Genomic DNA, 22,363 nt, shown 5'->3' with positions numbered 1-22,363 from the left:
TCAAGCCGCGGCTCTTCCACCTGAAAATCAGCTGATCGGGCGTTTCAAGACGCGGCGTTTCAAAACGGCTACAATCTCCCGGCCAGACCTCCAGCTGCCTCACCTGACAATCGGGGAGGGGAGGGGAGGGGGGGAGGAAGGAGGAAGAAACCAGCGCACCCTTCGCCCTTTTATTGTCGCAATCGAAGAGGCAGGAGAATGCGGGGTGGGGAGGGGAGAGAGAGAGAGAGAGTAGAAATCCCTATTTTCGGAGCCGAGAAGAGAAGCGCGGCTACAGCAGTCGCTAGAGTTCCCCCCAAGGGGGCGGAGAAAGAAGAACTCTCGGAGCGTTTCTTTCGTAAATACGCGCGCAGGCACACACTCGCCCAGCCGCGCGCTTCGCCCAGCTTCTCGCGGGGAGTTTGCAAGCCCTTCGTTTCTCTTCAGGGCCGTCAGAAGGGCGAGCAAGTCTCTGCTCTGCCCTGCCCTGCCCTGCCGTGGGGGTGGGGAGCCAAGCGCGCTTGACGTTCCTGGAAACGAGAAGGGCCTGCGGAGACTGACACCAACCCGAGTGCCCAAGCGGGTCTTCTCAGCGTCAGGCAAAGTAGCTCACATGCAAAACAAGCCCGGCAGAGGAGCCGGAGCAGCTCCGCTGCTGGGGGCGTGTCTCGGCCGGGCCTTGCAGGATCTGGGCCGGGCGCCTCTGCTCGCCGCTCCGGCTCCTCTGCCGGGCTTGTTTCGCATGTGATTCCGGGCCAGGTGCTGCTGAGGGCGAGCAGAGGCGCCCGGGCGACCCCAGCAGCGTCAGGCAAAGTAGCTCGGCCGCGCGCAAGTCCTCGGTAAGTTCTTTTTTTTTTGTTGACTGGAGTATAAGCCGAAGTGGATTTTTTCAGCCCAAAAAGTGGGCTGAAAAATTCGGCTTATACTCAAGTATATACGGTATATTATAAAGTCAATTGTGACTTCAAAACCTTAATATTATTCATATAGCGTGTTCATTTGGAAATAGTACATAAGTAATTTTTGGAGTTATGTCTTATCTCAATGGGTATAGCAGTCCCTAATGTTCAGATAACAGCTTTGTATGGGGCTTAAAATATGGCTACAGTACTATTAAAATAATGTTTCTTTTCATGAAATCTTGCTTTCTTTAAGGATATAGTAATATCGACTTAAGATTCGTGGGGAAAAAATGTTTTTCTAACTGTTTCTCCCCTCCCCTGCCCTCCCCTCCCCCAGCTGACTGCCCTTTGCAGGAACCTAGATAATTTATGGGAAGAAAACAGAGGTTCTGTAGTCCTGTTTGCCTGGATGCAATTTCTCAAAGAAGAGACACTCGCCTATCTGAATATCACTTCCCCTTTTGAACCAGAGATAACCGAACAAGAAAAACAGCCAAAGGAAGAGGGTGCTTGCTATGACACACAGGATGCTGCATCAGCACATGGAGAATCCTCTAGAACAATTACTGAAGAGGATGTTGAATCTTTGTCAATCCTGATTAAGGAAATTTTAGACTTTGATCAGTCCCAAAAAGAGAAGGAATTCAACTGTAAAATGTTCACATGCAATATCTGTTTTTCGGTAAAACAGGGAAGTGAATGTATGGACTTTAAAGACTGCAGGCATGTGTACTGCAAGATTTGCTTAAAGAACTATTTTGAAATTCAAATCAAAGATGGACAGGTCCATTGCCTGAACTGTCCAGAACCTCAGTGTTCATCTGTTGCCACTCCTGGGCAGGTAAAAGAAAAGAAAAGTTATGGGTCAGACATGGTATGAATCCCGCCCTGTCATTGAAGGATAAAAATAGATGGGCATTCTCCAGAAAGGAAAGCTAGTACAGGTAGTCTTCAACGTACGACCGCAACTCAGCCCAAAATTTCTGTTGCTAAGTGAAATGTTTGTTAACTGAATTTTGCCCCATTTTGCCACCTTTCTTGCCACAGTTGTTAAGTGAATCAGTACAGTTGTTAAATTAGTAAAACGGTTGTTAAGTGAATCTGGCTTCCCCATTGGCGTTACTTGTCAGAAGGTCGCAAAAGGGTATCACATGACCCTGGGACACTGCCACCGTCATAAATACGAACCAGTTGCCAAGCGTCTGAATTTTGAGATCATGTGACCATGGGGATGCTGCAATGGTCGTAAATGTGAAAAACAGTTAAGTCACTTTTTCAATGCCATTGTAACTTTCAGCGGTCACTAAATGGACTGTTGTAAGTTGAGGACTTACTTAAAGATATATTAATGTCCAATTATAGTAGTGGCTATCTCTATTGTTAAAATGATTCTGGCAGCTAATACTGCAAGTATTTAAAAGAGATGACCACAGAACTAGGTTCCCAAAGAATTAGGCCAGTGCCTAATTAGGTATTTATCTAATTTATAAGAACAGGCAGGTGTAAGGTTGTTTGTCCTGCAGTAGACAAAGGTTTTATTATTTTCTGGATTAACTTTTATTTTGTAAATTAACTTTTCAATAACTTTAGAACTTTGGTCTAAGCTTAGTGTTAAATGTATGTTTTTACATTCTATAATGAATTGGCCCCAATTTAATTCAGTAATATTCTGGAGTCCGTTCTAAGTCTTTGAAGTCTTTAGATTGTTATTAGCGAAGCCTTAGAAATATGCATTGTGGAGCACTTCTGCAGTAAGGCAATAGGTCTAAATGTAGTTCCACTGATTAATATCTTTTTACTCTTCTGTCAGATTATTTTCATAAATATAATATGGGGTAAATCTTGCTATATCAAAATCCTCTAACGTATTTCATCACTTGCCTTGAAGGTGAAAGAACTGGTGGAAGAGAAGCTGTTTGCACTTTATGACCGCCTGCTGCTTCAGTCAAGTTTGGATTTGATGGCAGATGTAGTCTATTGCCCACGTCCAAGCTGCCAAACTCCAGTGATGCAGGATCCTTCTTGCACAATGGGCATCTGTTCACAATGTAATTACGCATTTTGCACTTTGTGTAAAATGACCTATCATGGAGTTTCCCCATGTAAAGTCACTGCAGGTGAGTAACCATAAAGGACCTTCCATTCAGTGCTCTCTGAATATTTACACTTTATATAAACAGAGCTAGTGTAGTGCTGGAGAGTAAGCTTTTAAAATGTTGGACTGGCACTGAGGAAACTCAGGTTCTTCTCAGCCATGGAAACATTCTCACAGAATAACTCTTGAATCATTTATTTATCAAGTTGTGAAACCTACAGAGGGACACATTGATTCTTACACCAATCTTATCTCACAGGGTTCTTTTTGGGAGCAATCCTTATGCCACCTTGAAGTTCTGAATGAAAGGTGGGGTATAAATCTAGTTAATTAACATTATTTTGGGTGTGAAAATCTCTTCAATAATCTCATAGAATGATGGTGGGTGGCGCAGGTGGCCCTCCTAAGAGCATTTCAAGATTATACTGATGAAATTTTGTGGCCCAGTTTTTTGTTTGTTTGTTTAAAATAGGAAGAAATGACTATCTTAATTCTGGAACATTTCAGAGCCAGTTTTGTTTTTAAAAAAAGTCTAATTCTTAAATTGCTTGAGAAGATACAAAGCAAAAAGATGATTTAAGTCTCTTGAATAGCTTCAGATTCTTCAGGAGCTTAATAGAATGAATTCATTCTCCTCCGAATCAGACCAAACATTTTCATTCTAACCATTCTGATTTCATAATTGGGTCACTATCTATACTTCTAGGGGAAACCCATATTTAACATTTTAAATTGCAGACACCGGTTACAAAAATTGGCAGCTGTCAGAATTGAAATTCTTAAAGGCTATCCGCTTACATAATTCTTGATATTTCTCTTCTCCTTTCATTTCTTTGCTTCTTTAATTGAACAGGGATTGTAGAAGGTTTTACTGAGTAAAGATATTTTTTTAAAAAATATTAAGAGTTATAAATGTAAAGTTAATATGAACTACATAAAATAGAAACACAAATACAAGAAAAGGTGGGGAAATAGGAGAAGGCTGTTTTCTGCTTATATCTTATCTCTTAGATAAAGAAAACTTTTCAAATGCTACATCCATTAATCTTTGTCAGCAAAAGTCCAGTAAGGGCAGATATAACTACTTTATTCTTTTAATCCTGGTCAAACAAGCCAATCTTACAAACTTTCCTGAGTTTTTAAAATTATTTTGACCACTTTAAAAAAAACTTACAGGGGTAATTTGCTGATCATCTGTGTTTCAAAGCAATAATCCTTCAGAACTTTTACAGATTTCTTTTGTATCGATAAGTAAAATTGATCCTTTTGTTTGTTGCTTCTAATAAAATCCTTCCACATCTTAACAGTTCTTTTATATATCTGGAAGAAGAAAAATAGTTTCCTTTCCTTTAGGGAATAAGTCATGCATCAGATCTATTTGTATTACATTTAAATCCCCCTTCAGATTAATTTCACAGACATCCATTGCAGCTCATTTTGTTTTAAAACTTTATTAGAATATGGTCCGTCAATTTTATCAAGCGTTTGATCCATTCTTTTCAAAGGTTTGGCTCAGAGGAATTCAAAACTTTGCACTGAGGATTTCTGCTCCATTTTATTTTGTCCTCTGATTCTTGTGTCCAGCCTTCAAGGTATCTTTATAATAAAAAAAAATCCATGAGAAATTCTTCCAAATAATTTAAAACTATCATTTCAAATTCCTCTGGCCCATTAATTCCTTGTTAACTTTTCAAAAATCCAAATACTAAGCACCCTTTTGCTACATAAAGAATGGTGTAAATTTTATTGTAAAAGTTTTTTAAATATATCTTTTTTGGATTATGCAAAGCAGCCTGATGTAATGAAGTTGATGTAATCCCGACTCCCAGCCATTCCACTCATAAGACAACTAAAAATGGCAATTTCTGCAGTCTACTCATGAAAAATAGTTTTCTCAATCATGAAGTCATGAGAACTCAACCATCTCTCCTTTGTTCTGGAGAAATTATGCTGGGTTGGATCCAGCATCTAGCCGAGATTCGCCTCATAAAAGCCATTTTGCTACCAGCAAAAGCTAGGAAGATATCAGCTTGCCATGGCACTCCCACAAGGAGTGTCTTATTTATTAAAACATATTCTAGTAGGTTTGACTCTTCTAGCAAAAGCATTTTTGCATGAAGTGAATTCTTGATACCTATACTGATATTGTGTTTCTTAAGAAAAATATGAAAAATTATTCTATCCCATTACTCTTGTACTACTGTTATTTGTTGAAATGCATGAGTGTGCGAAACTAATGACGCTTGTTTTGTGAAACAGATAAAGGTAAACATGTTTGTACGACTTTATGCCATTTTCTGTTCTTTATGCAGAAAAGCTAGCAGATTTACGCAATGAATATCTTGCAGCAGATGAGAGTACAAAACAATTTTTGGAGAAACGCTATGGCAAAAGAGTTATTCAAAAGGCCTTAGAGGAGATGGAAAGTAAAAAATGGCTAGAATGTAATTCCAAATCATGTCCCTGCTGTGGAACTCCTATTGAGGTGAGATCATAGCAAAGAAGGGCACGAGTAAAAAATGTTCTGGAGACTCAAGAGATGTTTGTTTAGCTTTTTAGGAGCAAGAATTGTGGTTCACCTTTGAATTCCTGTGGACAGTAATTTTTTAGAATAGCAGCTCAGTCTAATCCTGACTATAGGCTGGGATCATCTCCATAGATTAGTTTTTGGTTGTGTTGGGAATGACAGGATTTGAATTGCCCTTTCCTGTGGTAAAAACCTATAGGTGGTAAGAAGGCTGTTTCTTAACAGCTAGTAATACCTGTCTTAAACTGAAACAAAAACACTACAAATATATTGTTCCAGATAGGTCATTATGTAACCAGCAATAGAACTAGTTGAGAATTGCTGGAAAAATGTTAAACAAGACCAAGAAGAACTGAAATATATCTACACTTTTCATAGTCACTATTTACAAAGCATTTTTCAGTAACACAACGTAATCTTGAAAGGAATTAAAATTCACTTTTTCAATTCAGTGTTCTCAGTTCATTCCACAGGTTATACATTACAGTTTTGAACTTAAGGTTTTCATTTAGTAAAATTGCTCTTTCCTTAGTTTAAGAATGGCCACTTTAAAAGTTTGAAAAAGTTTCCGGAGAATGTTCTTATATTGGTTTTCAAATACTGCTCTTTGTGATATAAAAATTTAATAAATAATAATAATTTAATAAATAATAATAATAATAAAATTAAGTCTTGACACCTGTCTTTTATACACACGCAGATACCCACAAACACATACACCCATAAGCTCCCATATCAGTTTACGTAACTTCTGCTGATATACTTCCTAGCAGCTAAGAATAGAGGACTGTTGGCAATGGATTTTTCTTTGTTGTTTCTGAAGCTCCACTTTTGTAATACTATGGAACACTGGTAGTCCTCAACTTACAACAGTTCATTTAGCGACCATTTGAAGTTAGAATGGCACTGAAAAAAGCGAGATGATGGTTATTCCACACTTATGAGTGTTGCAACATCCTCATGGTCATATGATCAAGATTCATACGCTTTGGCAACTCATATTTATGACAATTGCAGTGTACTGAGGTCATGTGATCACCTTTTGTAAAATAAAACACTAAACCGTGTTACTAATTTAATAATTACAGTGATTCATTTAACAATCATGGCAAGAAAGATCATAAGATGGGATAACACTCACTTCACAGCTGTCTCACCTAGCAACAGATTTTGGGCTCAATTGTGGTCATAAGTCAAGGACTTACCTGTATGTAAAAAATCCCATCTAGTGCTTCAGCTATTTAGAAAAGGCAGGCAGAGTTCTTTTTCTTACAGCAGTCAGACAGCATTTGCTACTGCAGTTTCATAAGTTAATGCAATGTTAGCAATACTGAGTTGTAGATAGCACAAGGGAATAGCCTCTACATCAGACATGTCAAACACAAGGCCCGGGGGCCGGATCCGGCCCGCGAAGTGGTTTCATGCGGCCCGCGAAGCCATCCTGGAAACAGTGAGGGAACGGCCCCCACTGCCTTGGCCCTGGCCCAGAGACCCTCCTTCTGCCAGAGACCCTGAGATCTGTCCCACTCCTGCCCAGGCCCCCATAGGCACCCTTGAGGCGAACAATGTAGAGCTGGCCACGCCCACCCAGTAAGCCACGCCCACCCTGGCCATACCCACCCGGCCCCCTGAGGGCAACCACAATGCTGATGTGGCCCTCAATGGAATTGAGTTTGACACCCCTGCTCTACATCTTTTATTTCCCATTTAGCAAGGTACAGTGCATTTATAATGCAGATTTCAGGTCAAATTGTCTTTTTCCCTTCCCTTTTTTCAGAAGTTAAATGGCTGTAACAGGATGAGGTGTACTGCTTGCATGCAATATTTCTGTTGGCTTTGTATGGGTGCTTTGTCAAGGATAAATCCATACAACCACTTTAATGATCCAGGCTCACCATGCTTTAACCTGTAAGTAACCTTTTTCTCTACTGAAAGAAAAATGGAGCTTCAGTGTAGGTCTGGGTTTACAGAGTTTAGTAGGGTTTGCATTCTAGAAGACTCTGGGATTTCTTATTATAAAGTAAGCAAAACAATAGGTCAACATTTTTCAAATTTGGTAGTTTGAAGATGTGTGGACTTCAACATCCTGGCTGGGGAATTCTAGGATTTGAATTAATTTAGCTACTTAAAAGCAGCTAAATTTGAAAAACACTGCAACAGTTTAATAAAATGAATGCTATTTAGTCTGGAGCTTATTCCACATGCTGGTTAAAGAGTTTGCTGAACAATTGTGCATAACACAAACACCTTTGACATACGTGTACCTTTTTTGTCTGCAAGAGGCAATGATATTGCAAAAACTAAAAATTGTTCAAACTATTTTGACTGCTTTGAAATTTGACGTGGGACTTTTCATTGGAAAATAGTGTATTCAGTAAGACTGGATTCATACATTGAGCTAATCCATAATGTGACTTGTGTGGTTTTAATCAGTAATAACTGATTAAACCATGGTTTAGCATGATCCAGAATACAATATACTTTCATTAGCATCGCAACAGATTCCCTACCAAAATTTAATATTTAATCAAATCTTAAATAATACCACTGTAGTATTTAGGTTTGTGCCAAAAGCTAACGCTGAAGCCAAATTCCATAGCTTTAGTAAGCTGGCTAAATCAAAATGTCACAAAATAAGGGGATTCTTGGTGTTTTCTGAGCTTGGTTGTTTTCTTGCAGACATTTCATTATCAAATCAGGTAACATCATCAGTGATTAGTAGGGAATGGGGGCTTCTCTCATTTTATATTCTAGTGCAGACATGTCAAACACAAGGCCCGGGGCCCGGATCCGGCCCACGAAGTGGTTTCATGTGGCCCGCGAAGCCATCCTGGAAACAGTGAGGGACCTCTGGGCCAAGGCCCTCACTGCCTTGGCCCAGAGACCCTCCTTCTGCCAGAGACCCTCAGATCTGTCCCACACCTGCCCAGGCCCCCATAGGCACCCTTGATGCGAACGATGTAGAGCTAGCCATGCCCACCCAGTAGGCCATATGCACTCTAGCCACGCCCACCCAGCCCCCTGAGGGCAACCGTAATGCTGATGCGGCCTTCAGTGAAATTGAGTTTGACACCCCTGTTCTAGTGGCTTCCCCTGTCAATGTTCGTGGGAGTGGTCTTGGGCTTTTTTGGGTTGGGCTGCTTACCATTCTGAGAGCACTGATGATGTTATCTAGTTTTGAGTAACAAAATGTCTGCAAGAAAACAAGCAAGCTTGAAGAGGACCAAAGATTCACAGTTCAACCCTGAGCTACAATATTCTCCCTCTATCGGGGGTCACAAAACAGTTTGGAAAATGATGCATTCCTCACAGGAGTAGCTGTAGGAGCCATCAACAACATCACAATGGTATCACCAGGCACTTAGAAACCTGTAACTTTTTAATATGTGATGCATGTATCTTTCACACACACATACACACACAGCAGCAGCAGCAGCAGGGTATTAAATTATACCCTCCATTTCAATGTTGTTGACAGTTCCTGTGAACACAGATCTTTTAACATTTTTTTGATATGTCATCACTTGAGTACTAGTAAGATGGTTATTCTCTTTACTGAAAGTGGAGAGTAGTCTCTTTTTTAACAGCATGTTCATTAATTTCTGATCTTACAAATAAAAGAACAATGCAAATCTGCATAGTTGTGTAGAAATCCAGTTTTGAAAATGAACTTTCTTAGTTTTGCTACGTGATTCTGTTACTCTTTTGGACAGGAGCTTTTCACAGAAATATGTGCATGAGTTGTTACCATGTTGGTAAAGTATTTTCTTGGTTTTAACTCCATTTCCCTGTCTTTCAGGCTATTTCAAATGATGGAAATTGATGAATAATTTTGGAATGAAGAGGGTGATTATCTTTAGCCAGAATCAAAAGCTAAAGAAATGAAGATGTGCCATGCATGTTCGAGTTACTTTGATTATTGATAGATGAGACACAGAAATCAGCTCAGATTTATCTGGAAAACTGCTTTTGTTCGCTAACAATATTTTCATGGTTATTATTTTTTAATTTTGAAAAGCACTGAATATTTAAAGAAGCACATTAAAATTTCAGGTTTTTTTTAGTTAGCACCATTATCACTAAAACTGTTCCAAGTGGAAAGCAGTGGAATGTAAGCAATTGTTTGCTGTCCTTGTCCAAGGAGCAAAGTGTATGGTAGAAACTTGTCATTTCTCCAGGCCCTGAAATTCTGAACACTTTTATCATGTTAGCATGGATAAGATGCTGCCTGAGTTTCTTGGATACTGATTATCATGATATGGATAGAGAATGGAGTTTAAAAGGCAAGGTTCAATGAAAAAGAAGATAGTAGGTGCAAATAACATGTCTGTACTTTGAGGCATCTACAGTACCCTATCACATTTGTGGACAAATTACTGGTCTTCTGGCCTTATTAGTTTATCTGAGAAACAGATATTTGCAAATGGCTGCCTTTAGCCATAACCGTCATTTTGTATCTATCCTTCAGTTTCCACAAAAATACAGTACTGCTGGAGGTCAGTTGGCAGGTCAGTTCTTGGAAAAATCTATTGTTTGATCATCTCTCTTGTTTGCGACATTCAAATAATATACAAATAAAATTAATAAATAAATAAATAAATTCAAATTTGCAAAAAAAGAGCCCAGAGGAGATCAGGAAGAAATAATTTTAGGCCAGGGTGACGAGATTGTCTGCTCTTCTTATCTGCAGTGTGTTAAGCATGAACTCTATGGTTTTATACATATAGAAGTTGGAAATACAATATTCCTACCAACTTTTTGGTTTTTATAGATAAAAGTTAGTACTTCAACTTCCATTACAAACTGGAAACCCTTCTACTGGCCACTTAAGAGTACAGAGAAGGAAGAGAGCAGTATGTCTTTCTGCACTCTTAGAAGCTTCCTACTGTAATATCTTCTGGATTGAATTATAATTCACAGAATTTCTAGCAAAAGTACATCAGATTGGGAAAAGGTGACTTGGGTAATAATGGAGAACAAGAACCAAGAGGGGATGGTTTCCCCACAATATATAATTGTACCACTTTAGAGAAATCTGATATTTCCACATTAAGCGTTGAGGTGAAAGAGTGCTTTTTTTTAGTTCCTGAAAAGGCAACATTTTTATGAAATCCAATTTTTACAAAATAAATACACCCCAAATTGTTTATAATCACTTGTGTGTTTAATATGCAAAAATTAATGAAAAGTCCATAGCCTGCAGATTTTTTCCCCCCTCCACATAATCTAATGTTAAAATCTCCATCCTGGAAATTCTTACACCCATATTTTTAGAAAATGAGGTTGCTGTTACCTCATTTGGTCTAAGTTCTTAAAACAGTGGGGAACCAATGTGTAATTAGCCCTGAATTACTGTACTTGAAATTGCTTGATGCAGTTGCATCCACTCTTACTCCTGCACCTGGTGAAAAAAAAGATGCCTTCACTAACTGAGTCCAATACTGTACTTTGTATATGGAAAGTTTGCTCTTCACCAACTTCTTGTAATGATACCAGAAAGATGGATTTAGCCAGTTGCTCAGAGAGGCTAGTCACTGTAAGCTTTTTCAGACTGACTTTCTGCTCCAACTTCTTTCATGCTGTATAGAGGCTCCACAAGTTTGTTGTGAACAAGCATCAACCCTGGTTACATGAAACAAAAACAGTTCAGTGCTTGTATAAATGTCATGTTTTATCAAGTAATAACTTACCCTTGTACCACGTATACTTGAATCTGTGGGATAGTGGGCTGGATACTTCAAACTTTCGTCCCAAAACCCTGCCTATTGTAGTTTGGTATCAGCAGCAACTTGATAGTTCCTACTACATCACCCATATTCCAAGAAGATGTCTAACCTGGTATCCTATCCTTATCTTTGTATGTGCAAGGGTGTGCACTGGGAGGAGGAACTCCCACAGGTGGCTATATTTCTGGCATATAAAAATGAAATAATAAAATTATGGCTACAGCACCACTTAACAGAAAATAGAGACATATGATTAGGGATACCAGACATAGGACAATCTATTGAGATCCAGAAAAACGAAACTTTGTTAAACAAAACCCCTAATATAAAATCACTTTAAAGGTTAGAATATTAACCTTATCAAACCAATTCAGAAGACCACAAACCAGCACTTTTATCTATTACAGAGTCCACAGGGTTCAAGATTTACCAAGCATCAAAAATTCCTCATGTAAAAAATGTCAAAAAGAGTTTAGAAAAAATGTGTTTGTTGATATATGCATACAAAATGAAGTACATACAGTCACGGAGCTTGTACAAAGATACAAGAAATACTGGACTGAAGCACAGAGCCAAAAAAAAAATTAACCTGCTTGTATCTATTTTTTAGATATAGCCTGAATTTCAGAGGAAATGGGTACGTATCTATAAATATGCATTTTTTTTAAAACTTGCTTTATTGCTTAGTTTCACCCTCTTTCATTTTTTGCAGTAAATTATTAAAAGCAAAACGTGATTTCTTAAAAACTGGCACCCTGGGGAGATAATGCAGCCAAGTCAGGCACATCAATTTCTCCATTCCCCCAGTGTTCTGACACTTTTTTAAAAAATAGCTTTTCTTCATTCTGGAAAGGGAGAGGCATCTGCCTTTGCTTTATCTGCCTTCCCCAACGCTGATTCCGTTTGACAAAAACGGATGACTGTTTCTTTCTGATGCAGACTAGCATCACTACAACGTCCTCTGTTTTTAATTCTTCTCCTTCCAGTGTTTTTGGATGTTGTGTCGAGAAAAGGAAAATGCAATCTTTATATTCTAAGACGGGTAGGCAACCTCGGCTCTTTTATGACTCATGGACTTCAACTCCCAGAATTCCTGAGCCAGCCAAGCTGGCTCAGGAATTCTGGGAGTTGAAGTCCATGAGTCATAAAAGAGCCGAGGTTGCCTACCCCTGTTCTAAGATAAAGCATAGGCTTAAGTTCAACAAGTCCCTCAGTCATGGAAACACTCTGGATTACTTTAGTTCTCCTGGTATCTCCCAGCCCAGACTACCTTGTAAGGGTTACTATTTGAGGAATAACCAAGGAAAACATTGTGACAGCTACTTTGAACTCTTGCAGGGGAAAAAAGGCAAGATACAAATCTAACATAATCAAAATGTTGAGGATCATTTAGCTAGGAGAATATGTCGTGCCCCCCATACCATTCACTAGCACTCCAAAGTGTATAATAATATGAATAAATATCTATATTTCCCATCGCTAACAGAATGAAGCGGAACCAAAAGACACAGTATTTTGAACTTCAGTTCCAAGGCTGACAACGATTGAGGAGACTATTTTATAAACAACCCCCTGCAAGCTCCTTCATTAACAGTAAAGATGACTATTAATATGCCGGCTAAGAAAAGCAGCACCTGAGCATAATAATGAGAAGCCAGCAATAGTTTTAGAAATCTGGTAACATCATACCTGTTTACATCTTCCTGCAGATATTTAGTTGTTCATTGTCAGATACAAGAAAATAATTGTGGTGGCTCAGTGGAACTCACCTATTTGAACAAGCCGGCCTGGTCTGATGGGTTTGGGGTATTTTAATTGTAATTTTAATTAACTTTTTATTGCAATTGGGCTATTCTATTTAATTCTCATTTTAACTTTTCTATATTGCATTTTTATTGCATTTTATTGCCCTGTACACCGCCCTGAGTCCTTCGGGAGAAGGGCGGTATAGAAATTAAATTAATAAATAAAAATAATAAATAAATAAACTTTCACCAACATCTCTACTGGAATTGTTATACACAATACTAGAGAGTTGGCACAAATAGCCCTTTGTTTCTTTTTTATGCATTTTACGCATTGCTGTTTTTCCTTATCCTTTCATCTATTTAAAGCTTCCCTTCCACCGAATTCTGGCTCAAGAATAATTAAAAGAGAAGATATGCTTGGTGGGTGTGGGTGGATAAAAGATACAAGCATTTCACTTAAAATGGCAAAAATGAACAGGTTGAGAAAATAAAGAATCCGATTTCCAAAAAAGGGGAAGATGGAAGGGCAATGCTGAAAATGTTAATCTAAATAAGCCAAAAGCAACTACAGACTTATGAGGAACTATTCAATAAGGAAATGACCTCTGATGCTAAGAAATAATGGAGAAACCAATAAGACAAGTTTGCTTTACAAGTTAAAATCTTCCAAGGTACTCCTGGCAGTTAAAGCATAACAGTCCCAAATCGTATTTGCACTCCTAATACAACATTTTAACTGTGGCCAAAAGAGGTACCAGGTTCATGAAGAATTTTTGCAACATGATTTCTAGATGTGAATTGCCAAACATCACTGCTGCACTAATGCAGCTATGTATTCTAAATATTTATAGACTTATTTCTTAGATTCGTACAACACTCTACCTTGAAAATACTTCACAGTTTTTACTTTAAGCTCCAGAGTAGCATCATCATCGCATATAAATATGGTTCGTGGATGTTGCTGAAATGCAGAAACAGTCCACATGTGGTTCACCCCTTCTTCAATTGCTTTGTATAATGCAAATGCTTTATGGGCTCCGGTGATCAGAATCATAACCTGAATGACAAGACATACAGGAAACACAATTAGGCTTTTGATGGTAAGCATCATAAATACTAAATGGTCCTTGGTATTCTCAACTATTTCAGGTTGGGGGAAAAGGAGAACTAGATGGTCTAGGACACTAATATTTACAAAAAGAAGTAAGTTATCCAATGATGTTTTATCAACATCAGAACTTTTTCAAGAGAATTCAAGGGAGAAGATGTTGTAACCATTAGAGCTATGTAGAATTCTACTTTACAGAAAATCTGGGAAAAAATATTAAGATTAAAAGCAAAAGGAACGCTCCATGATCTATAACATGCTTGTAAAAGGGAGGTTACTTTTAGTTATTTCAGTTTATAATCTGTAGTTCTACTAGGAGCTAATTTATGAATTGTACAGAGTCTGTGTCCCTTAAGTAGAAGATATTTCTCCAAGATTCTTGTGTTACTATGCAAGAACAGATGGACTAATAAACATTGGTGAATTAGAAGCTGGCGAATTTATTTGCCTAACAGACTTACCAAACTAGTTATAGCTAATCAGTTCAGTAAAAATGGAAATCAGGAAAAAACAACAACCAGGATGAGTATCAATTCTCTTGCCCTTATCTACCAACAACGACAATACACTGAGATATAAGTAATCATTTCAGAAGCCTTTAAGAGGTCTGCAAAATCCCTGCTTTATTTCCAAGGTCCTAAAAATTGTGTCAGTGTATTAACTGACTACCTACAATATCTACATAATACTATAATGAATCTAATATTTTATATACTTAGCTTTTTATTTGGAATGTTGTAAAACAGCAAAATTCCATTCAGAGGCTTCGTGTTCTAACCAAGTACTACATGATTGGTAAGTTTGTTATCTTCCATAGATTTAACTTCCTTTATTATACAACAGAAAACAAAACTTGCAATTAAACAAAAAAAAGTTTTGGAATATCAGAAAAGCAGTTCATTTATAGTCATCACTAGGCATATGGTCAGTTTAAATCCTACACTACAAATAGCAGAGAAATGGGCCAAAGGAAATTCCCTCTCTAAATTGTGGACCATGCATTGTTAACACACACCTTAGAACCTTAACACATTACAGGAGCTATACCTAAATAGGAAAGGATTTGTTTTGAAAGAAATATACCCCCATATTAAGTACCAACACACATTCCAACAAACTGCAACAGATTTAAAGAGCAGTGAGGATTATCAGGAGATTAGAAAGTCCTATGTAGAAAGTTAAAAATAAATGGAAATGCAGACCTTGAAAAGATGGCCAGTGGGCACATATAATAGCATTCTTCAAATACCTGAGAGGATATAGCACAGAAGATAAAGATTCTCCCATTTTCCAGGAATTGAAAAAGAGAAGAATTAAGGATTCCGGTTTTAGGAAGGTAGGTTGTGGTTGAAAATGTAAGGAAAACTTCCCAATAGTAGGAGCGGTTTGATATTGTAGATGATGATTGAAATGAGCTCCACTTTGCTGGATCTACTCAAGTGGGGCTGCACAGTGAATTACAGGGAACACTTTATTTTAGATTCCTGTTCTGAGAAGGCATTGGACTTGATGGCTAACGGTCTTTTCCAAGTTCAGTATTCTATAACACAGAACAAGCCAGAATTCTTTTCAGACAAACGGGCTCGTTCCCTATCTCACTTCTGCCTCTTTTCTGTAAGTAACTATTAGGCTTCTAACCTCTCTGGCATCCATGACTGTACCCACTCCAACTGTGAGAGCCATTGTGGGCACTTTGGAAAGGTCACCCTCAAAGAATCTAGCATTAGCCAATATTGTGTCCATAGCTAATGTCTTCACTCTAGTTCTGGACACCAGGCTTGACCCTGGTTCGTTGAAGGCAATATGACCATCTGGACCAATACCTGTAGGGGAAATCATTGAAATTATTATAATTGATTGAACAGTGGTAAACAGTAAATATGACTTAGGATTAAGTACCTCAGGACAGTAAGTGCATTGTTTAAACAGATGGCTGTGAATGTTTTTTTTAGCCCATAGCATAGACCGGGGGTAGGCAACCTTGGCTCTTTTATGACTCGTGGACTTCAACTCCCAGATTTCCTGAGCCAGCCATGCTGGCTCAGGAATTCTGGGAGTTGAAGACAAGAGTCATAAAAGAGCCAAGGTTGCCTGCCCCTGACATAGACAATAATTGTCAAAATGTTTTCATACTGCCAAACATCTAGCATGAGAACATTCTCTTACAGAAATTAGCAAAAATTCTGGAAAGAGGACTAGAACTACTAGTAGAAATAAAGATGCAGATCAATGTAGTTCTGGCTGCTGTAGCAATCTTCAACTAAGCTTATAATTTATCAATAAATGTGTTTTTTCCAGACAAATGGATTTCCAAATTCAGGGTTAAGCTCACAATCACAGAACCTTTCCAGATATTCAACACCAAAAAGACTCACAAAAGGACTTTTATATCCACATGCAATATACCAAATTGCTGCCTCATTAAAGTTTAGTCTCATGGCCAATACAAAACTTCCATCTTCCCTGATGCCACATAACATCTCATTTAATTAATTTTACATATTGCCCTTTATTCTGGAGCTCGAGGCAGTGTTATCTTATTTTTCCTCACAATCCTGGGAAGCAGGTTGGGGTGAGAGTCAAATAGTGAACCTCCATGAATTTTCAGATTGATCTCCCTGATGCCAGTATAGCACTTCAATCACTACAACAATTTCCGTAACAAATCCTCCCACAAATGGTATCAGTATTATGGCCTTATCTGGTTGTACCTGCATCATCCTTTGAACAAGATCCAGTTTATTTCTGACTCATCTTGTTTATACATTTGTTCAATTTTTTTTTAAAAAAAATCCTATTCTTGCTATGTTATCCTTGTTTTCTTTTTTGAGTTTAATTCTGAGAAACGTTAAAGAGATAAACTTAGCTTGAAATATGATCACAAGCCTGTTCACAAAGTCTTGTTTTATATCACTTGATGTATATCACGTGATATTTTAATCTAAGTTGCAGCATCAAAAATATCTCCCTTGAAAATTGGGTGTTTTTGAAGTAGTCTAAAACCTTTTATAAATCCCCCCGCCATAAACTCACTCCTGCTTCCAATGCTTTTAAATACTCACCCCCAACAAAGAGTTCTATTCCTCCAGCTGCTTTTATTTTGTCTTCAAATGCATCACACTCTGTCTGTAAGTCGGCTGCATTCCCGTCCAGAATATGAGTGTTATCAGGAGAGATGTCAATGTGCTTGAAGAAGTTATTCCACATGAAGGAGTGGTAACTCTCTGGATGTTCCCTTGGAAGACCTAACAGAATAACGTGTTAGCATGTGATTGCTTTTAGTTCATTTATTTATATCTCATCTTTCCATCCGTAATATTGAAAAGGACAGCCTACAACAGCTATAACACCATAGGAAAACTACCTGTTCTATATGCAGAAGGTTTTAGGTTTAGCCATTGGCAACTCCAGTTAAAAGTGATTTGATCAAGCGGGGAAAGATACCTTGCTGAGCTCTTATAGAGCGGCTGCTAGCTATGCACTCAGAACTTGATGCACAAATGTCATGCCTTAGGATAGACTAACAAACTTATTTCTGCACTGTAGTTTGGCGACTCAAAACCTAGGCTGTGAAAATTCTTATACGTATACTTAAAAATATAAAAATAATAATGATGCAATCTATTTCCCACCATGATTAAGGTGGCAATACAAAGCAATCCTTCCTACAAGCTTCCTACTCTAAACCTGGCTTGAGCAACTATAGTTGCATCCTATAAAAAGCAATTGCTTCTCAGAAATTGCCGCAGAACCAATTTGGGCAGGAGAAAAAGAGCAAGTCTTTTTCTCAACCTGTCCCTCAACCATTTTTTACCAGAATCAGAGAGAAGAAACATCCCAGCCTTCTTCTTACATGAGTCTGGAAATGGTAGAATCAAAAAGAGTCAGCTCAGCATCTTTCTTATCCTCCAGATATTTTGAAGGTTCTTAGGTGGCCTAGTCTGAGTTAACCATTCATGTGCTTTGTTTCTTCCTACTACAATTGGATACTCATTTGCCTGCCTGTTGTTTTTCCACAGACGATACCTTAAAGAGAAATATTCAGAAGCTTATATTTTCAATAATTATATTTTATAATTACTTTCTATAATCACACAACAGTTCTTTAAAGTAGATTAGTACTATCATCTGTATACTTGCTAGGAAAACAGATGGGTTACTGCTGAAAGATGATATGAGCTTATGGTTCACAGCTCAGGTTTTGACTTGGCAAACTACAATGTAGAAATAAGTTTGTCTTTACCTGTATACAATAAAGAAAATTTATTGACAAGAAATACTGTACAAAAGATGACACCTCCGTACAGCTCTGAATGTGAAGATGACTCACCTACATATTCATCCATATTGAAAGTTTTCACGTATTTGAAAGAGAGATCTCCATTCTTATAATATTCAATCAGTTTTTTGTAACATCCTAATGGGGTACTTCCTAGAGACAAGAAAGCAATACCCAACCCATGAAAATGAATACTGTGCTATACAAAAAAAAACATTTAACCGAGAACTGCAATGTTTTATGTGACTACTGAAACAATGGCTTAAACATGTTCTTCAGCTCAGTGACAGCTTCATCAAGGTCTTCAAAACGGCAATGGCATCCACTGCCAGTGCACCTTTCTTTGTTGCTAATGGTGAAGCATTCTTCAAAGAATTGCTGATGAATGCATGTATTCATCATGTAATTCATGGAATGGATATAATTCTCTTTATATCGCCTATGGAATGATGTAGTAGATAGGAATTTGGGATCAGTGTTACTACTGAATGAATTCTTTACTATGCAAATGATAAATGGCCAAATGTAGTAGGATACCCAAACATAGGTAGGATTTAATATTTCAACACGAGAATAGATTAAACTAACAGGTAGTGGTAAAGGACATAGTGATCCAGAAAAAAGAGGGCCAGAGAAAAAACAATCTCATTCTGTTTCTTAATTACAATAAACTTTATTAATCTGACAGTGCACATCAGCACAGGGCCCTTTGTTTCAATCAACAGCAACCAAGGAAATGAAACAACAGTTAATGCCCAATATTAAATTATTAGATTTTATGGGAGGTATTCGGTGCAATAGTTAAAACATCAGGCTAGCAACTGGGAGACTATAAGTTCTAGTTCTGCCCTCAGCATGAAGGCAGCTGGGTAACTTTGGGCCAGTCACTTTCTCTAAGCCCTAGGAAGGAGTCAATGACAAACCATTTCTGAAAAATCTTGCCAACAAAACTACAGGGCTTGGCCAGACAATCTCTGAAAATCAAACATGATTGCACATTAAAAAAAATGAAAGGAAAAGGAAAACTTCAACATGTCTCATAGTATGGTGTCCTTGTTGGAAAAGATAGGCACATGCATTTTGAAAAATACATGTCATTCCAAATTCATTTCCAATAAACAGCACAGAGTATGGCTTGAGGTAAATTATTATATATTATGGAGGAGAAAGCGAACATGTCCCAGGAGTGATTAACAGTGGACCTTTGTTGGGAATAGGGGATTAAAAATTAAATTAAAAAGACATCTAATTCCATCTACCATTATAGCAATGCAAGCATTGTTATTATGATGAAAATAGTATGGACTTTTAATACAGAGGGTAGATATTTTATTTTTTACTATTTAGTGATCTATCAAGTTTAGGTGTCAAAAATATGTAGTCTGCTCAGCCCATTAGCAAAGTATCTTGTAACTGGCCAGATTTGTTACAGGCATCTAATGGTGAGAATGTTCATGACAGATATGTGTATTCCAAGAGTAAAGTATATATAAGTCTACTGAATTTGAATCCCAATTAAATGTCCATGTGTTGAAACAAAATTGCGAGCTCTTGATAGATTATTTCCATGTAAAGTTTTTTCTTCTAAATTTAAGAAAACAAAACTGCTTTCAAAAGAATTAGTCATCTAATAATCATTTGTGACAAACATCCTGTGTAAAGAATGACGGCTTGATCATAATACCATTGAGACAGTCTTTTATCTGAATTAGACCAGAGTAAATTATGACTCCATAGCTTACCTCCTATGAACTTGGGTTTGTAACTTACCAGTGGGAAGTCCAAGAGTGAAATATTTATTTGGTCCTGGATTAAACTGGATTATTCTGTTCCTAATGTATTTTGCAGCCCATTCACTGGCCTCATTGTAATTTTCTAGAATTATAAGCTTCATTGTAACCTGCAATTTTGGAAGAATACTTGGATTATACATTTCACTTGTAGGCTGATTAACACATGAAGACAGGATTGGCTACTTATGCAGATATAAACATTACAGGTAATCCTCGACTTACGACCACAATTGAGCCCAAAATTTCTGTTGCTAAGTGAAACATTTGTTAAATGAGTTTTGCTCTATTTTACGACTTTTTGTGCCACAATTGAATCACTACAGCTATTAGGTAGTAACATGTTAAGTGAATCTGGCTTTCCCATTGATTTTGTTAGAAGGTTGCAAAAGGTGATCACATGATCCCAGAACACTACAACCATCAGAAATATGAGTCAGTTGCCAAGCGTCTGAATTTTGATCATATGATCATAGGGATGCTGCAAAGGTTGTATGTGTGAAAAACGATGCTAAGTCACTTTTTCCGGTGCCATTGTAACTTGGAGGAATCACTAAACAAATTGTTGTAAGTTGAGGACTACCTGTACTGTCTTCAGATATTTTTTCTATCTAGGAGCTTCCTTCTCTCCCAAATACTTGACAGATGTGTTCATTGTTCTGAAAAAGTTAAAGAGCAGGACAATGTTATTTGTGATGAGTCTTTGGTGATTCCTGAGCTTAGTTATTTTATTACAGATGTTTCATTACCCAAACTAGTAACATCATCAGTGCTATTAAAGAGTGTAGTTTGCTCTCATTTTATATTTTAGTGGCTTGCCCTGTCAGTATAAGTGGGAGTGGTCTTGGTGGTTCTTTGGGTTGTTTACTTTTAGCTTGTTTGGCAGCTCTGTGCTTTGCCTATGGCTTGCTTCTTAATTGTTGGTCTAATATTAATCTTGGTGTTAATCTCTGCTCATCTGGGTGTTGATTGCTGATGAAGAAGTGCTCTGATCTTTTTCGTATCATTTGCAATTTAAATATTCTGCAACTTGTCTCCTCTTCCCTGTAACTAAGATTCACACTTCATACACCGCATGAAATGGATAGCGCTCCTTGAAAACTGAAGCCATAAAAATCCATCAGTTTTTAACAATATCATCCACGCCTCTGTGACTTTTGCTGCAAATACAGACTTTACCGCTACCAGCAGCACTGTTTACATAGCACATTTCTATTCATAAATGAATGGATTAGAAAAGCAACAAAGTCTTTTATGCAATGAGTCTGATTAAGCTGACTGTAAAAGTTCCTGACATTGTAAGAAGAAAGGTGCGTTATGGTATCCAAAAATCAGAAAGGGTCTGGTAGCACTTTAGACTGAAACTGTTTATATTCATACATTTATGTGATCAGATGCATGGACAGGTAAACTGAGGTAGGATTTTAAACTGAGCTATGGTGAAAAGAGAGAAGACAGGGTGGTTATGTAGGTCACACGTAAAACAGATTACCAGCATTTTATCAATTGACCGGTGTCATGTGTTAAAACACCCATTGTGATTGTTGAGATCTTCCGAGTTGGCCTGAACATCAGAGGGAGAGAGGTCTGGGTAGCCCTGAACCAAGTTGTGGGTCAGGAAAGCTTATACCAGGGGTCTTCAAACTTGGCCCTTTTATGACTTGTGGACTTCAACTCCCAGAATTCCTCAGCCAGCAAAGCTGGCTGAGGAATTCTGGGAGTTGAAGTCCACAAGTCATAAAAGGGCCAAGTTTGAAGATCCCTGGCTTATACCTTTGAGTAAACTAGGTTAGTCTAAATACTGTTGTGCAGAGGTTGTTTACAGGAAACCAGGCCGAAAGGGATCAGTGGGGGGGGGGGGAAAGGCACTAAGAGATGAAAGCTGGAAGCGGAGCAAAAGAGGAAGGAAGTTTCTCAAGCTCGCTCTGGAAAGGAACCGGGGGGGGAGCAAGAGCCCCGAGGCGCAGCCAGCCCCCCCCCCGGGTTTAAATCAGGCTCAAGTCTTCTTGCGCCTTCGCAGAAACGTCGTTTCTCCGGCCCGCGAATACGAAGTGCGTGGAAAGCAACTCCGGGGACCCCAAGAACGACCAGCCTGCCTCGCCACTCACCTCTCCTCGGCGGCCACTCGCTCCCACTTGGCCCGCCTTCTTATGACCTCATTCGGTCACATGAAAGAAAAAAAAGAAACGCTAAGCGAGCAGCGCTCCTC

At 38.2% G+C, this 22,363-nt stretch overlaps 2 protein-coding genes across 10 annotated transcripts in view; one reads left to right on the top strand and one right to left on the bottom strand.

The window, feature by feature from the left end:
* Positions 1-13,223, top strand: part of RNF14 (ring finger protein 14) — a 22,481-nt gene extending 9,258 nt beyond the window's left edge. For 2 of the 7 annotated variants that reach the window (XM_081318603.1, XM_081318602.1), the window contains 5 exons: positions 1,219-1,722; positions 2,770-2,998; positions 5,289-5,461; positions 7,281-7,411; positions 9,303-10,496. In XM_081318603.1, coding sequence (XP_081174729.1) covers positions 1,219-1,722; positions 2,770-2,998; positions 5,289-5,461; positions 7,281-7,411; positions 9,303-9,333 — 1,068 coding nt within the window. In that variant the 3' untranslated portion in view covers positions 9,334-10,496. Of the gene's footprint in view, positions 1-1,218; positions 1,723-2,769; positions 2,999-5,288; positions 5,462-6,591; positions 6,608-7,280; positions 7,412-9,302; positions 10,497-11,839; positions 11,867-12,715 lie in introns of those variants that run through there. The other 5 variants (XR_014025240.1, XR_014025241.1, XR_014025242.1 and 2 more) reach the window with 5 other exon arrangements.
* Positions 10,646-22,363, bottom strand: GNPDA1 (glucosamine-6-phosphate deaminase 1). Of its 3 annotated transcripts, XM_081318606.1 has the most exons (8): positions 22,263-22,350; positions 20,738-20,813; positions 20,135-20,264; positions 18,416-18,517; positions 17,148-17,330; positions 15,724-15,908; positions 13,860-14,034; positions 10,646-11,125 (listed from the first exon to the last, which is right to left on the bottom strand). In XM_081318606.1, exons 3-8 carry the CDS (start codon positions 20,256-20,258, stop codon positions 11,031-11,033), a joined length of 864 nt encoding a protein of 287 aa, XP_081174732.1. In that variant the 5' UTR covers positions 20,259-20,264; positions 20,738-20,813; positions 22,263-22,350; the 3' UTR covers positions 10,646-11,030. The 3 variants fall into 3 exon arrangements, with proteins under 3 accessions (XP_081174732.1, XP_081174733.1, XP_081174734.1); XM_081318607.1 differs by lacking the exon at positions 20,738-20,813 and having other exon boundaries at positions 22,263-22,363; XM_081318608.1 differs by lacking the exons at positions 20,738-20,813; positions 22,263-22,350 and adding an exon at positions 21,023-21,184.

The sequence above is a fragment of the Vipera berus genome (genome assembly GCF_964194415.1).
Source record: "Vipera berus genome assembly, chromosome: 2".
Lineage (NCBI taxonomy): Eukaryota > Metazoa > Chordata > Lepidosauria > Squamata > Viperidae > Vipera > Vipera berus.
The sequence above is the reverse complement of the archived record's forward strand: the minus strand, read 5'-3'. Positions and strand labels throughout refer to the sequence as shown.